This window comes from Galeopterus variegatus, unplaced genomic scaffold, assembly GCF_000696425.1.
Source record: "Galeopterus variegatus unplaced genomic scaffold, G_variegatus-3.0.2 Scaffold2468, whole genome shotgun sequence".
Classification (NCBI taxonomy): Eukaryota; Metazoa; Chordata; class Mammalia; order Dermoptera; family Cynocephalidae; genus Galeopterus; species Galeopterus variegatus.
The window spans coordinates 189012-204014 of record NW_007728579.1 but is presented as its reverse complement, the minus strand read 5'-3'; the positions used below and the strand labels follow the sequence as shown (position 1 = coordinate 204014).

Below are 15003 nucleotides of genomic sequence, written 5' to 3'. Positions count from 1 at the left end.
AAAATCTAGTTTATGAGGTTGGCTGATGAGCTCCCTCAGTAACAGGTGGTGCTGATAACACCAGGGTCAAGGGTTCAGATCCCTGCACTGGCCAGCCACCCAAAACAAAACAAAGCAAAAAAATCCAGTTTATGATAGAAATGTTAGCCAACTCAGCAGCCTCTTTTGGAAAAGGAAGAAGTCCTGTCTTTCACCAGAGTTTAAACCACAGCACGTTCCCACAGAGGCTCTGCATTTGAGGTGATGCATTTACGACGTGAAAGCAGGGGGCAGTCTCCGTGCCCTGGAAGTGAGGCTGACGTCACAGTGTGGGAGAGTGCAGAAGCCAGGAAGGAGCAAAATCACATCCTGCGCTGTACTCCTTCTATTCACAACAAAGATGTAAAAGCCCTCCAGTTCCTCAGGTTGTTTTCAGAGCCAGACAAAGCACTTAACCATGCTTAAGTCTGTGCTTGGGGTGCGTCAGTGGAGTGTGTCCTGGGGCCCCTGACTCTGCCAGGTTATTCCTGCTCTCTCTGCCATTGTTGATAAACCCAACAAAAAGCAAATTCTGTGTCCCTGCATGGGATCTGGGGCCCTGGAAACTTGTAGAATAGCCTGAGACAGAATCTGAGAGATGGTGGCAACCCGAGGAATGGGGAGTTTATGAAGCAGGGCTGCAGGCTGAGGAAGCCTGGGAGTCTCCCTCCTGCCACTGTCTACACAGAGTCCTGGGTCTTCCTTCCCTTCCTCAGCTCTGTCCTGCCCCAGGTCACCCAGGTGGTAGCATTGTCCTGGTCTCTGCAGGGTGCCCTCACNCTGTCCTGCCCCAGGTCACCCAGGTGGTAGCATTGTCCTGGTCTCTGCAGGGTGCCCTCACGTGGCCTTACCCCTGTGTCTCTGTCAAGTCTCCCTCTCCTTTCTCTTATAAGGACCCCAATCATTGGATTTGGGGCCCACCCTAAAACCAGGATGATCTCATCCCAAGATTATTAACGACATTCACAAAGACCCCGTTTCCAAATAAGGTCACAAGACCAGGGGTTAGGACTTGGAACTATCTTTTGGGAGGATACTATACAATCCATTACATCCAGTTTAGTATAAAAACATTTGTCTTTCTTTTGGAGCCCTCTATATGAATTTCTAATGTGGCTACTTATACATAAAGAAGATGATCCTAAACAGATTGCATTGCCTGGCAAAGTGATAAATGATGCATAGATAGATAATTGATAGATGGATGGATAGATAGATAAGTGATTGATAGATAGATAGACAGAGATAGATGGATGGACAGATAGATATGTAGATGACAGATGGATGGATATGGATAGATGATTGATAGATGGATGATGACGGATGGTGTATTAGTTCATTTTCTGTTGCTTATAACAGAATACCTGAAACTAGGTAATTTGTAAACAATTCATTTCTTACAGTTTCAGAGGCTGGGAAGTTCAAGGTTGAGAGCGTGCATCTGGTGAGGGCCTTCTTTCCCGTGGGGACTTCCTACAGAGTCCTGTGGCGACACAGGTCCCTACTGCATGGCAAGGGCTGAGCAAGCACATTTTCATGTGCTTTCTTCTTCTCCTTATGAAGCTCCCAGTCTACTCCTGATAACCCGCTAAACCATGAACTCATTAATCTATGAATGAATGAATCCATTCATGGTAACATGGTCCTCACGATCCAACCACCTCCTGGAGGCCTCACCTTTCAAACACCATAGTCGGATTTCCCTCCCCTTAATACTGTTGCAATGAGGAATGGCCTTACCCCTGTGTCTCTGTCAAGTCTCCCTCTCCTTTCTCTTATAAGGACCCCAATCATTGGATTTGGGGCCCACCCTAAAACAGGATGATCTCATCCCAAGATTATTAACGACATTCACAAAGACCCCATTTCCAAATAAGGTCACAAGACCAGGGGTTAGGACTTGGAACTATCTTTTGGGAGGATATTATACAATCCATTACATCCAGTTTAGTATAAAAACATTTGTCTTTCTTTTGGAGCCCTCTATATGAATTTCTAATGTGGCTACTTATACATAAAGAAGATGATCCTAAACAGATTGCATTGCCTGGCAAAGTGATAAATGATGCATAGATAGATAATTGATAGATGGATGGATAGATAGATAAGTGATTGATAGATGGATAGACAGAGATAGATGGATGGACAGATAGATATGTAGATGACAGATGGATGGATATGGATAGATGATTGATAGATGGATGATGACAGATGGTGTATTAGTTCATTTTCTGTTGCTTATAACAGAATACCTGAAACTAGGTAATTTGTAAACAATTCATTTCTTACAGTTTCGGAGGCTGGGAAGTTCAAGGTTGAGAGCGTGCATCTGGTGAGGGCCTTCTTTCCCGTGGGGACTTCCTACAGAGTCCTGTGGCGACACAGGTCCCTACTGCATGGCAAGGGCTGAGCAAGCACATTTTCATGTGCTTTCTTCTTCTCCTTATGAAGCTCCCAGTCTACTCCTGATAACCCGCTAAACCATGAACTCATTAATCTATGAATGAATGAATCCATTCATGGTAACATGGTCCTCACGATCCAACCACCTCCTGAAGGCCTCACCTTTCAAACACCATAGTCGGATTTCCCTCCCCTTAATACTGTTGCAATGAGGACCAAGCTCCAATGTGAGCTTGACAGGAAATTCAAACCACAGAAGAGGGATACATAGATGAATGGTTGAGAGGTGAATAGACAGACAGACAGATAGATAGGTAGGGATAGATTTGGCAAAACATTGCTTTTAGTAGAATGTAGCTAGTTCCAGACTACTCTGATTCCTTCCAGTAGGAGACTCACAAAAGGCTTACCTACAATGCAATAGCCTCATGCTGAAAACGTGAGCAGCTTCTTGGTGTAGTTTATGGAAACCTTTCAAACTTACATCAGTGGGCTTGCTGCCTTGACTGGTTCCTTGAATGTAGTCTCATCTCACATTTCACTTTTGTCTAATTTTGAGTGCACATCTGTGTCTTCTCAATGCTACCAACACTGACTGCTTCTGTCATTTTAGTTTAAACCATCCACAGCACTGGTTTATTAAAAAAAAAAAAAATTCCAGAAAATCTATTCTCTAAGTGAGAGGGCTTTTCTAGTAAGTGAATAGCACAGTTTCTACTAGTACAAAGTATGGAAAAATTGGTATTAATGTAAAACTTTAAACAATTTTCAAATATCTTTTTTGCAGTCTTTTTTGAAAATACCTTACTACATGAAATGAAAATAAATGCCACACCAGAGGAGGAGGAATGTTGGAGTATATCACACATAGTTTGAATCAAACATAATTAATGAATGATCATTATTCTTTCAGGTTTAAAAATATGTGGACTTTTAAAATTCTCATGTGTACATGAGAGGTCAATTGCGTGTGTGTGTGTGTGTGTGTGTGTGTTATATTTTGCTAAACAAACCAGACAAACAAGCAAAATGAGTAGCCCTGCAGTGTTCTTTTCTTTGCATTTATCTGTCAGTAAGTTACTATCTGTGTGAAACACACCTTTTCTATTTAGCTCTTCTGTTATAAGAGGATTCATTCAAGACTATTTCATTATATTTAAATTATTTACATCATAGGATTGATAAAATGATGCCAAGACCAAAAAGACTCTTTGTCAGTAAATGGGACTCTCCATTTCTACTATGTTAATAGTAACTAGATTTTTTAAATGTTATATTTTAATACATTATAAAGCATGAACACATACGTCTCTACTATCAGGCAGTATCTTAATTAAATGGTATCAGAATGAACTTTTGTCTGTGTATAATGGCATTGTCTCAATACAATGCAATGCTAAATGAAGTTCATGTTTTATAATGATTACTTAATTATATCATTTGTGGTAAGGTAAAAACTGATTTAAAATTACTAAAAGCAAAGTGCCACAAATGAACACTATTATTTATGTAAATCATGAAAGAATACATTCTCTCTACTAATTTGTCATTTGTCATTTTTCATTTATTTACCATTTATATTCTATTACACCTCTTTTCAAAAAAAATAATTCAAGCCATCTTTTATTAACATAACTCTGCAAGAAGCTTTCATGACGTTTTGACTTTGAAGCCTCCAATATAGCTGGTTTCCCTGTTCCTGAGGCTGGTCTTTCCTTTCCGAATTCTTTGCAAATCTGTGTTAGAGGTTGACTGAAAGATATTTCGGGGGAAATGGAAGGCTTTGTAGGGAGGGTGGTAATTCTGTGATTCTGTTTGGGGGTTCTTTTTTGGTTTCATTTTGTTCTTTTTATTTTCTCTTTAAAACCTCCACTTTCTGGCAGGACAAGATGCCTATTGTTTCTTTACCTCTGTGTCCTCTTGTAACAGAATGAATATTACTGTAGGTTAGACTTCTTATGGAAGAACAAGTTCAAAAAAGAGCGGGAGGAGATAGAAACCATGGAGAACCTGAACCGTGTGCTGCTGGAGAACGTGCTTCCGGCGCACGTGGCCGAGCACTTCCTGGCCAGGAGCCTGAAGAATGAGGTAGGAGGACACGGGGGGCAAGGGTGGGGCTGGGGATGAGGCTGGGACACGGCCACGACCCAGGTGAAGGCTAAAAGCTTTGGCACTGAGTGGACCCCTGAGTGTTCAAAATGGCCAAGATTAGCCTGAGTTTTTCAGCTTTTGATAAGATATTCATTGGTTGTAGAGATGCCAACTGAGTATAGTAACCTAGAATCACCTGGGAAAGTCTGAGCGTGGAGTTGATTCATTATTAAAGGTTTCTTTCTCAATCATGTAAAGGTCTGAATGTGCATTATGAGGCACTGGGGTACCAAATATGCCCCCAAAGTGCACTTTCCTCTCTCCCAGTGTGGGAGGATGCCTTTCTTACCAGTGTGTGGTAGAAGCAACCTACCTCTTGTCAGGGTCTTAGAATTTCAAATATGTGAGAGAGACTGTGAGAACCACAGGATTAAGGAGTTATCCACACAAGAGCAGACTGAAATTGAGTCCTTCCATTTGAATGGATGAAGTGGGAGTTTCATGGAACGTTTTATAGGAATGAATATTTAGCTACAGTTGTAAAGACTAGGGTGTCATTTAAATGCTGAAATGGCTTATAAAATGAAATGTCATGCGATTTCTTTAATATTGCTGAATTGCAAGAGAAAGCAGATGTATCTACAGTTGGACTTAAGAAACATGTATCTCAACACCCACGGTATGCAAAGGCCCATGCTCAGTACTGTGGAGTTTCAGAGATGTCTGAGGAGCAATCCCTGTTCTTAGGAAATTTTCACTGAGGTTTGCGAGGGGTGGGTGAGAAGCAGATGGATGAATTTGTTCATAGGTAAACTCGATCCCATGATACTAGAGTACAAAGCAGCCTCAGGTGAGAAGGCTGGGAACAGTATTTTTCTGTAGCATATTTAAAGTTGACATTAAAAGAAAAGTGCCAGGTGGCAGGGGTGGTGCCTGACATTTTCACCGTCATCTTCCTAGAAGCCATTCCAGGATCTCACAGCGAATCTGGTTGACTGTGGACCATTCGCTTTCCTATTTCTTCTCCTGGTGTTTTTACACTCAGTAGGTTATTCAGCACCCTGTTTTCCTATTGACTACAGGTAATGAGATGACTACATCTATTAAAGAACCATCTGTTTTTGTTAGCAGTAAAGTGGCCTCTTTATGTCTAAATGTCTGGCTTTTGAGGTCGAGCATGTACCTCAAGTTGCCTCTGCCCCACAGCTGAGCTGGTGCTGACCTTGGATCAGAGATGAATGGGACAGAGGTGGCCCCACTCTTCTGGGCTCCTCCTGGGGACAGGATCCGGTTACTTCCTAGGACACTGGCAGTGAAAATGTAGGAGTCTAGGAGGGCTGCCATGACGAAGTGACTTCTGAATCTGAAAAGAAAGTGCTAAACTCTAGCTGGGAGATGGGAGCCAGGGAGGAAGAGGCACAGGGAGAGAACACTCCGGGCTCCAAAGGGCTCCTTCTCCCGAGGCACCAGGAGAGTACCTGAAAAGAGCCTACAGGCAGACACAAGGGAAGATGCATTTGGGGTGAGCTGATAGGAGCATCCCTCCCCAGAGCTAGAGGAAGGCCCCCAAGCTGGAGAAGCTCTGTGACACTCTGTGACGAGCACGGAAGACCCGGCCCAGGCCCCAGGCTCAGCGGCACAGGCCTTGCAGCCCCTCCTGCGCCCCTGACGGTCTCCGTGGGCCAGACCACCAGAGGCAGCAGGTTCTCAGTGTCCTTCCCATCTTCTTGGCTTATTCTAAGCAAGCATCAGGGCACAGTTGTCCCTTTGGGAATGATAAGGAAGGGCAGGGTGGGGATGAATGAAACCAGAGCCACACCGCGTGGGCTCCCCTCTTAGTCTCGACGTTGTCTTCTACTGGGAACTTGAGCGGTTACCTCCCAGGTCTGAGTCTACCTTTCCTGCACCTTGTGAGGGGCGCCCGCAAGTGGCACTGTGTCTCCTGCTGGGAGGCGGGCGATGCCGAAGCAGGGCCCCAGCGCCGGTGCCATAGCTCACAACGACTCCTCCATTTGCTGAGTGGCCCTACTGTGTGCAGGGCGGGGACCTTCGTGCCACTGTCCTGTGTGCCTGATGGTGAGGCGATGTTTCCCACCAAGTCTCCTGAAGAGTGCTGCTATAGCGTCTGTCCCCTTCACGGTGGAGGGTGGCTCCGTGGGGAAGGGCTGCATAGTGGGGCAGACGGCACAGCCTGCAGGAGCCCGCAGCAGGGAGTCAGGAGCCCGGGCTGAGCTCACCCCGGCTGTGGCCCTTCCTCTCTGTGCGGGCAGCTGGGTAACTTCCCAGGAACAAGGTGGGAGCCGGCACACTTGGATAAAACTAGCTCTGTGCTTTGTTTCCTCACTTGTTAAATAAAGTGGGGGGAGAGGGGATGGAAGTCCGCATGGTGGCCACTTCATCCCTGTGTGTACATGGGAACCTGTCTTTAAGCACTGAAATAATTTGTGGCACAGATAACTAGTGCCCATTTACCAAACTCCCAGCTGTGGCTCTTGAAGGTGACAATTGCTTCATTCAGGAGACAGGAGTCCCCAAATGTACACCTGACAGAGACGAGCCTTCAACCCTGCAGGAAAATAACCAGGAGCTCAGCGTCAGAGTTTCAAACTCTTCCTAGCACAAATGGCTCCATGTTCCCCATCAGCCATACTAAGGGGCTTGGGTTCTGGTGCAGGGTCCAGTGATCCCTGCATGCTGTTGGGTTTGCACTCTGTAGCTACTGACCTGACAGAGCTGGGAGGGTAGAACCACAAACACTGGTTCTCCACTTGGGGGCATCTTGCCCATGAGACTCTCAGAAATGATCATTTCATTCTGCACAGCTCGTGGGCTGCAAGGTTCTGTTTGTTTAGTCATGCAGCACACAATTCCCCTTGGCTGTCACATTCAATATTTCACTGCCAATTTTTTGTTGGTTAGGGTAAATATTTGGACTGGCTCAAACAGCCACTGGAAGACTTGGGGACTGAAAAAATAAAAGGAGCACCCCCTGGGGCACACCACAGAGCAGCCCCACGCTGTCTCCTGGAAGATTCTGCACACTCCCCGCGTGGGGATTGCTATCCAGCTGCTGAAGATCAAAGAGTTAGAGCAGATTCTGTTAGCTACGATGCCTGTGGGAAAAGCCCTGAATGCAAAGCAGAGCCCACCATGAAGGGTCTGAACAGGAAGGAGAAGCCCTAACCAGCTGCCTAAATGTTCTGAGAGTTCCCACAGTGAGTCTCAGTCAGGGAGGATTTTGTTTTATCTACATTTTCCTTTTTTCTGAAAACGTATAACAAGGCTGTTATAAAGACTCATCTGAGTGCATAAAGCATAGCAACCCCCTCTCCTACCCATCTGCAGCTTCTCCTGTGGCAATCAGACCTTCCCGTGCTAGATTGACTTTGTCCCTGGACGGAAGAACCCATTTCCTTGGTCTAACTATGTAATCCTTACCTTGCCAGCCCAAGCCAGGTACATTGCATGGCATTTCACAGCTAAACAGTAATGCTGCCTGTTCTATTTAAGCATGTAGCTGTGCTGGCACGTTAGCTCAGTTGGTTAGAGCACAGTGTTGTAACACCAAGGTCAAGGGCTCGGATCCCCATACTAGCGAGCCACCAAAAGAGAAAAAAAATGTAGCTATTGTCACTGTTTCTGTCCCCTCCACAGAGTCAGTACCAAACAGATGCACCCTGCCAGAGCTCTCTGTCTCTCTCTGAGGCTTCCAACCCCTAGAATGGGGTCATCTCTGGTGGACACTAGACTGGACATGGAAGAGCGTGGCTGACACTGGGGACCAAAAGCAATGCTTCTTGAAGTGAAGGGCAGCAGCAGTCTGTTAAACATGCTGTCCCTGGGCCCAGCGTGAGCTTTCCTCCACCTCTGGGCCCTGCTGGGTGGCTCTCAGCCCTGACACCTCTTAACTGTGGGGCCTCCACCTTAGTCCTCGCCGAGACTATGACTAATTTAGAAGCAGTAATTCATAGGGAACTATTAGAAGAGTGCCTAGCATGCAGTAAACACTCAATCCTTGCAATATTTTAAGCAAATACCCTGAATTCAAAATTTGAGAATCACTACCCTCAGAACACAGAACACATTGTGATGGTATTCTGTGAGTCTTTTGGAAATAATCCAGGGAAAGTACACTTTGGCAAAAGAAAAAAATAGGAATTGACATCATATTTTATTTCCCTCCATGAGATCAGCTTACACATGCACCATTTCTGACTTACCTAGTGAAATACTTCATGCAAGAATAGGATGCGGGGCCGTCTCCCTGTGTAATGACTGCTCTGAGGACGAACAGCCTCCCTGGGAAAAATCCGATAAGTTGGAGCTCTGGGAGAAACCAGGGAGGCTCCATCTCTCTCCATGCCAAGATCTGAGGTGGATGAATTACTTTGTGAGTCAGGTGCAGGGTACTTCGGGTATCTCCACTCCGTGAGTTTCTAGAACAATCATTGGATAAACGGCATGACTTGGGCCATGACCTACGTTAACAAGGAGCCTTCCAGGCTGGCATATTTATTCTCCTCCTCACTGCATCCAGGTACAGAAGAAATCGATTTCCCTTCAGAAATAGGGAGTCAGGAATGATTTAATCACTGCCACAGTCAGTTCCAAAAAGCTTTTTTTTTTTTTTTGGATGAAAAACCATTCACTATGCCTCGGCTCAAGGTGTGTGGGCAGTGAGCTAGCTGCTGGCATCTGAGCCCAGCTTTGCAGGTCCCTGTTCTTCCTTCTCCTGGGGTATTTGTTTTCCTTAAAACTTCCTGAAGCTTCTCCATCAGCTGTGAACTGTCATGGCCAGATTCAGCCCACACACCATTGGGGCTCAGGGAGAGAGTCCTGTGCACCCGGATGGGAGCTCGCTCTGCTTTGGGAAGCTCTCCCCACTGCTGTGTGTGGCAAGAATGTTTCTGAGAAGCCCCTTCAACAGACGTCAAAGCAGTTCTCATCCCTGTGGGAAGACTGGGTTTTGTCACCAGATCCACCCCTTGCCCAGTCCCCAAGAAGTGGAGATTGTGTGTGTGATTTTGAGCCAGGCAGCTGCATATAGAGAGAGCAGAGGATTGATCAGAACAAGCCACACAAGGCACGGATGCCCCTGTAGACATTTGGGGATGTCTACACAAACAGCACCTCCCTTTTCTGCCGTCCATGAGAGCCCTCCTGAGACTGCTGGAGAGATCCCTCAGCAGTACTTGTTATCTGTAGGAGGGCCAGGCTAGCCTGCCACTGGGGTGTGAAGAGATGTTTCTGTATTTTCTAATCATTTGATTCCCCTGAATAAATGAAGCATTAACTGACAGTTGGGGACACAAGGTGCTGAACAGTTTGCACAGAGGTCATCTGGGGGAGTGTGCAAGATCAGAAGCCCTTAGTGTGCAGGCTGAATCAGTGAGAGAGAGCACCAGCCTGGAAGGTTGGAAACCAGAGCATTAGTGGAAGTTCTGAATGTTTTCTAGAACATACTAAGCTTCCTTCAGCCTAGGTGAGAAGCCTGTGACATCTCTGCACCTGGGCATAAGCGGTACCAAATGGACTTTTTTGCTGTGCTCCCTGTATTTGCTCTGTCTCTCCAACCAGACTCTAAACTCCTTGAGGGCCGGGCTTGTGTTGTTCGTCCCTGTATCCCTAACACCTGGTGTGAAGCCTGGAACGCGGCAGACTGTCCATGGGGGGCGGGGGCTGCGCATGTGTGTGCTTGTGTGTGTCTGAGTGTGTGTGTGTGTGTGTGTGTGTGTGTGTGTAACAGAGTGTTAACATGAATTTCAGCCTGTGACACCAAGAAAACAGTTGCTCTCATATTCCGAAGAGTTGCTAACCTGCGTGTGGAGCTTACAAACACCCCTCTTGAAAACCAGTTGCATGACTCAACCCACATATAGCATCTGAATCAGCCAGGAGACTAAAGGTTGGAAGAGGGTTTCTGGACAGAATGTAGTGGGAATGAGCCCACTTTAAAGGGGAGGTGAGAATGCCCCTTACCTCTAGCCTAGGGAACAGACCAGAACCACTCAGCCTGGGACGTACCCCACGACTTGAGTCTCTGAGTGGTCCTGGGAAGCACCTCCAGTGGATCCTGACACTTGGAAATACCAAGGTCAGGGGCTGATTGAACATCTGAGTCCATGGAGGTGGGAGCTGTGGATGGGGATGTAACTGGCTCTCAGGGTTTTGGAGGGCTAAGGGTGCTGAGTGTTGCTTGGGGACCAAGCAAGAGAGAGAGTTGGCATGGGGCTGGTTTTACAAAGCTGCCCCAAGGGGTGAACAGACCCCAGCAGAGAAGCCAAAAGAATAGCCCAAGCCTGGAGCTGAGAAAGCAGTAATGAGCAGGAGGGGTGTGCGTGGCCCCATCTTAAGAAACACAGGTGGGATGTCAGTGATTGGGGAAGCAGCGGGGAGTCTTCAACAAACCCACAAAAGTGTCCACAGGAAGAAAGCCAGGTTCGAGTCCTCAGGGAACAGAATGAAGTTAATTCTCTCTGTCACTTTGTCCTTCCCCTGTCTCCACCCTGGATGGTTTGGGAGCCTGGCTAGCGAGTTGGGGAGGTCAAAGCACAAGGTGGAGAGAGAGAGGAGAAGCCAACCATGCCTCTGCCCCACCCTGCAATGACCTGACCCGGGGAAGGGCAAAAGACACACTCAGCCAGACTCAGAGTTTCGACCACTCATGGGACAGGGCACTTTAATTATTGTTACTCCAGAGTGGCCAAAAGAGCCATGGGGTCACCCCAGGTTTCCATCCAGGACAGGGGAAGAGCTAGCCACACTTAATATGCTGGAAGGGACAGTGGGCACAGTTGCTTTGTGATGATTTTTCTGTCCCTTGAGCTTACTCAGCAGCATGGTTCCAGGTAAAGGAATGTTGAAATGACATCTAGCTCACTTCCAGTTCCAAAGCTCAGTGATACTTTTTGGTAGCTGTCTGCTGGACACGGATCACCCATTCCAAAACCTGAATTCCAAAATCTCAAGGCCTTCCCACCTGTCCTACTGCACCCGCAGTTTCTCTGGACGTGTAAGACAACCGCAGGTCAGCTGCCAGTCAATGTGCGGTCCTCTCTGGCCCCACACCCAATCCAAAGACCTGCGGGAGCCTCTCATGAGTTCAGGATACGGTTCATCTTCCCCAGAGAATTCAGGAAGAATGAAGTTTTCCTAGTTTTCAAATAGTTATAGTCCTTCAGAGGTCCCAAATCCCAGGACCATGGGAGCAGGGATCTGAGCTCACCCTGGGCCTTTTCCTAAAGGTTTCCAAGTGAACACTCTGCCAAAGAGGGAGGATGAGGAGTCTGTAGTCCCAGCCCCCACGTGGCACCCGCAGTCTGCAGAGGATGCAAGGATTGGTCCTGCCCCTTCCCCCAGCCTGGCCTTGGTGCTCGCCCAGCACCACCGAGCTCCATTTCCTCATTTCGTCTGTTGTTCTTAATCAGGGCTGCACAGCAGGATAACCCGTGGAGCTTTTCTAAAATGATGTCCATGCTTGGAGCCCACCCAAGGGGACAAGGTTCAGTTGGTCGGTGGGGAGGCCCCAGCATCTGCCTTCTTGGAAGCCCCATTGAGGATTCTCCCATGCGCTCCTGCTTGAGTGCCGCAGCATGAGATGACATGTCTGATCCAAGCTGACAGTCATTTAGATCCAAGGTTTAGTCTTGCATTTCATTATCTCCACTCCCAGACACCCTTAAAGACTCCAGGGGAAAGAGAAGGGTAAAGCGACAGGACCTGCAAGTGACGGAGACCCCTTGCTTCCCCTAAATCCAGGCAGCACAGCCTGTGGTCATTCATCAAGGGACATGGGATCAGGTGTGAAGTGTAGCATTTACAGGGGTGGACTCTGCAGTGGTAACTGCAACTCGGGGAAGCAATGTAACCTCTCTGTGCCTCAGTCTCTTTATTTGTAGATGGGGAGTAATAGTACCAGCCTCATGGGATTGGGACTGTAGTCAGGGGCGAGTTGATGTGTGCAGAGCATTCACGGAGGCACCTGTTGCGTCATGCAGCCGGCACCCTGTAAGTGCTGGCTGTGACTGTGCTTATCTTGTCATCACCGTCCTTCCCCAGAGGCTCACTCTGGCCAGCGATGCAGAAATGCAGGTACAGAGACGTGTCCTTGCCTTGCAAGGTGAACCCCTTCTCCTTCAGGTTGGGGAAGTCGGTGGAGTTTTTACCACTTGTATAAAACCGACATTTTGTCTAAAACAGGCTCCTAGAGGGTATGTCTTCCCTGTTATCTGACTCACCGAGCAGAGTCAGCTTTACTGGGACCTGGTCTTGGCAATCCCACATGCCACAGGTTGTCCAACACAGGTGTGAATGTTCACACAACCAACTTTGCAGGGAGAGAACATGCAGATCTGTGCAACAAGCCGGCTCAAGCACATCGAGAGTGGATAGGAAGGAAAATCTGGTCCTATTGTTAATGTATTTTGTAGACATATGGAAGCGGTGGTGGAAGGCATTACAGGGTGGCCGGCCCATAAAAGAACGTGCCACGAGTCTAGCTTTCCCTCAAAGCTGTTATGAACCGTGACAGGGTGGCCATGGTCCTGATGTGTTTGTTGTGAGACCTCGTGGGTGAAGAACGGTTCCTGGGAGAGGCCATCAGACCTTGAAGTTATAATGCTATCCAATGTCACTCCCTGCCCAGTGATTCATCGGCTGCTGAGAGAGCAGAGCTCACCCATGGTCCTCACATGGAGCGGCTTCCCTCGCCCTGCCAGGCACACGGGAAGCACCAGCCCCCAGCACTCTTTCCTCCATTCAGAGGTCACCATCCTGCCTAGCAGACTCTCCTCATGTCTTTGGGCGGAGGGGACGTTTCCCATGCTGCACTGTGTCCACGGTGGCACTGGCCACTCTGATTGTGTTAGGGCCACATCAGGACCCGAGGCACCTTGCCCCTGGGGAGGCAGGTCCTCCACACCTAGGACCTGCCCCATGCCCAGCTAAAAACCCTTCCTTTCTGAAACTTTCATTCAATTTAAAGGTGTCTCTCTGTGTTGGGAAAACTATGGAAACACCTTGAAATTGTGTTTACAAGACACTGCAATTTCACTCTTATCTGTGGATGGGGAACTGTGACCCTCTGTCTGTGTAAGAACGAGAAGACAGCCTGAATAAGTATTGCTGGTGTCTAATACGATATGAGTAATGAGCTGAGGACTTCCACTGGTTCTTCCTGGTGTGACTGAAGGAGCTTCACAAGGTTCACCTGCTCCTTTGGGCAACACTACGGAGAAAAACTCATTAAGACTCCCATCCCATAACAAGTTATTTTAGGACAATATAGTAGTTTGGGAAATCATTTTGTTTTCCTTCAGTTATTTGAAGGACCCTTTTTCCTAAGCCAGACTCTGTGGTCTCTTGCGCTTGCCTAAGGTAGAAATGACAGAAGGTTTAACGCAGAGCACACGTCCTATCAACTGGTGGTGGCAGTGGGAACCTGCATCCAGCTGATTAGAAGCCTTCACCTGTGATCAATGGCTGGGATTGGAATTGGCCAGGGGCTGGGATGGAGCAGATGGAGTGGGGTATTTGGGGGATCTCTTTACGAATCTTAGCATAAACAAATACTTGCATTTGGAGTATTTCTGTTAAAAGCTTTCCTAGAACTCAGCTCTTCCTTTTCTCCTGGGCAGGAATTGTACCACCAGTCCTACGAATGCGTCTGTGTCATGTTTGCCTCCATTCCGGATTTCAAAGAATTTTATACGGAATCAGATGTGAATAAGGAAGGCTTGGAATGCCTTCGGCTCTTGAACGAGATCATCGCCGACTTTGATGACGTAGGTACCGAGAGCTACCTTGAAGGGCAGGGGTGCCGCCAGTCCCACACTTCAAGATTCCTGCGCATCTGAAGTTAGTTCAGTATAGTGACACGTGTTAGAACTTGTCCTTTGGGGCCAGCCCGGTGGCGCACTGCTACGGTGCGCCGCTTGGGAGCGCGGCAGCGCTCCTGCTGAGGGTTCGGATCCCACATACAGACCGGTTCCCGCTCACTGGCTGAGTGAGGTGTGGGCGCAGCACCGAGGGTTGCGATCTGTTGCCGGACACGAAAAAAAAAAAAAAGAACTTGTCCTTTAGTGTACTTTCTGGTGGCAGGCATTAAAGCGTTTTGCTCTATTTATGTCCCTGACTAATTTGGGAGAGACATGTACATTGTATTTTTGAAGCTGATGTGACTGGTAGAAACAGCTACCAAAATCTGTTAAGTAGAATATGTATCCAGTGTGCTAGTGAATTCTCTAAAAGGGCTTGAATCCAGGGAAAGTGCGTGGTTATCCCTTTATACATGGAAAGGTAATGAATATGTTTATTACAGTAGATTATCGGCCATATGTTTATTACAGTGGATTATCGGCATGTCTGTGCCTACTTTGTCAAATATCAACTTGAACTATGCATGGGTGATGCACTTTATTATTGAAAAAGCAATATATATGTGAGATAATACATCATGTTTTAGAAAGGACAAAGTATATGTTTTAGAATTTG

At 47.2% G+C, this 15003-nt stretch overlaps 1 protein-coding gene across 1 annotated transcript in view; it reads left to right on the top strand.

The window, feature by feature from the left end:
- ADCY2 (adenylate cyclase 2 (brain)) overlaps positions 1-15003 on the top strand; it is a gene marked incomplete at its 5' end in the record, with an annotated part of 126553 nt that overhangs the window by 85718 nt on the left and 25832 nt on the right. Inside the window, 2 exons of the mRNA XM_008581801.1 lie at positions 4351-4509; positions 14148-14294. Of these exons, the coding sequence (XP_008580023.1) occupies positions 4351-4509; positions 14148-14294 (306 nt within the window). The remainder of the gene's footprint in view (positions 1-4350; positions 4510-14147; positions 14295-15003) is intronic.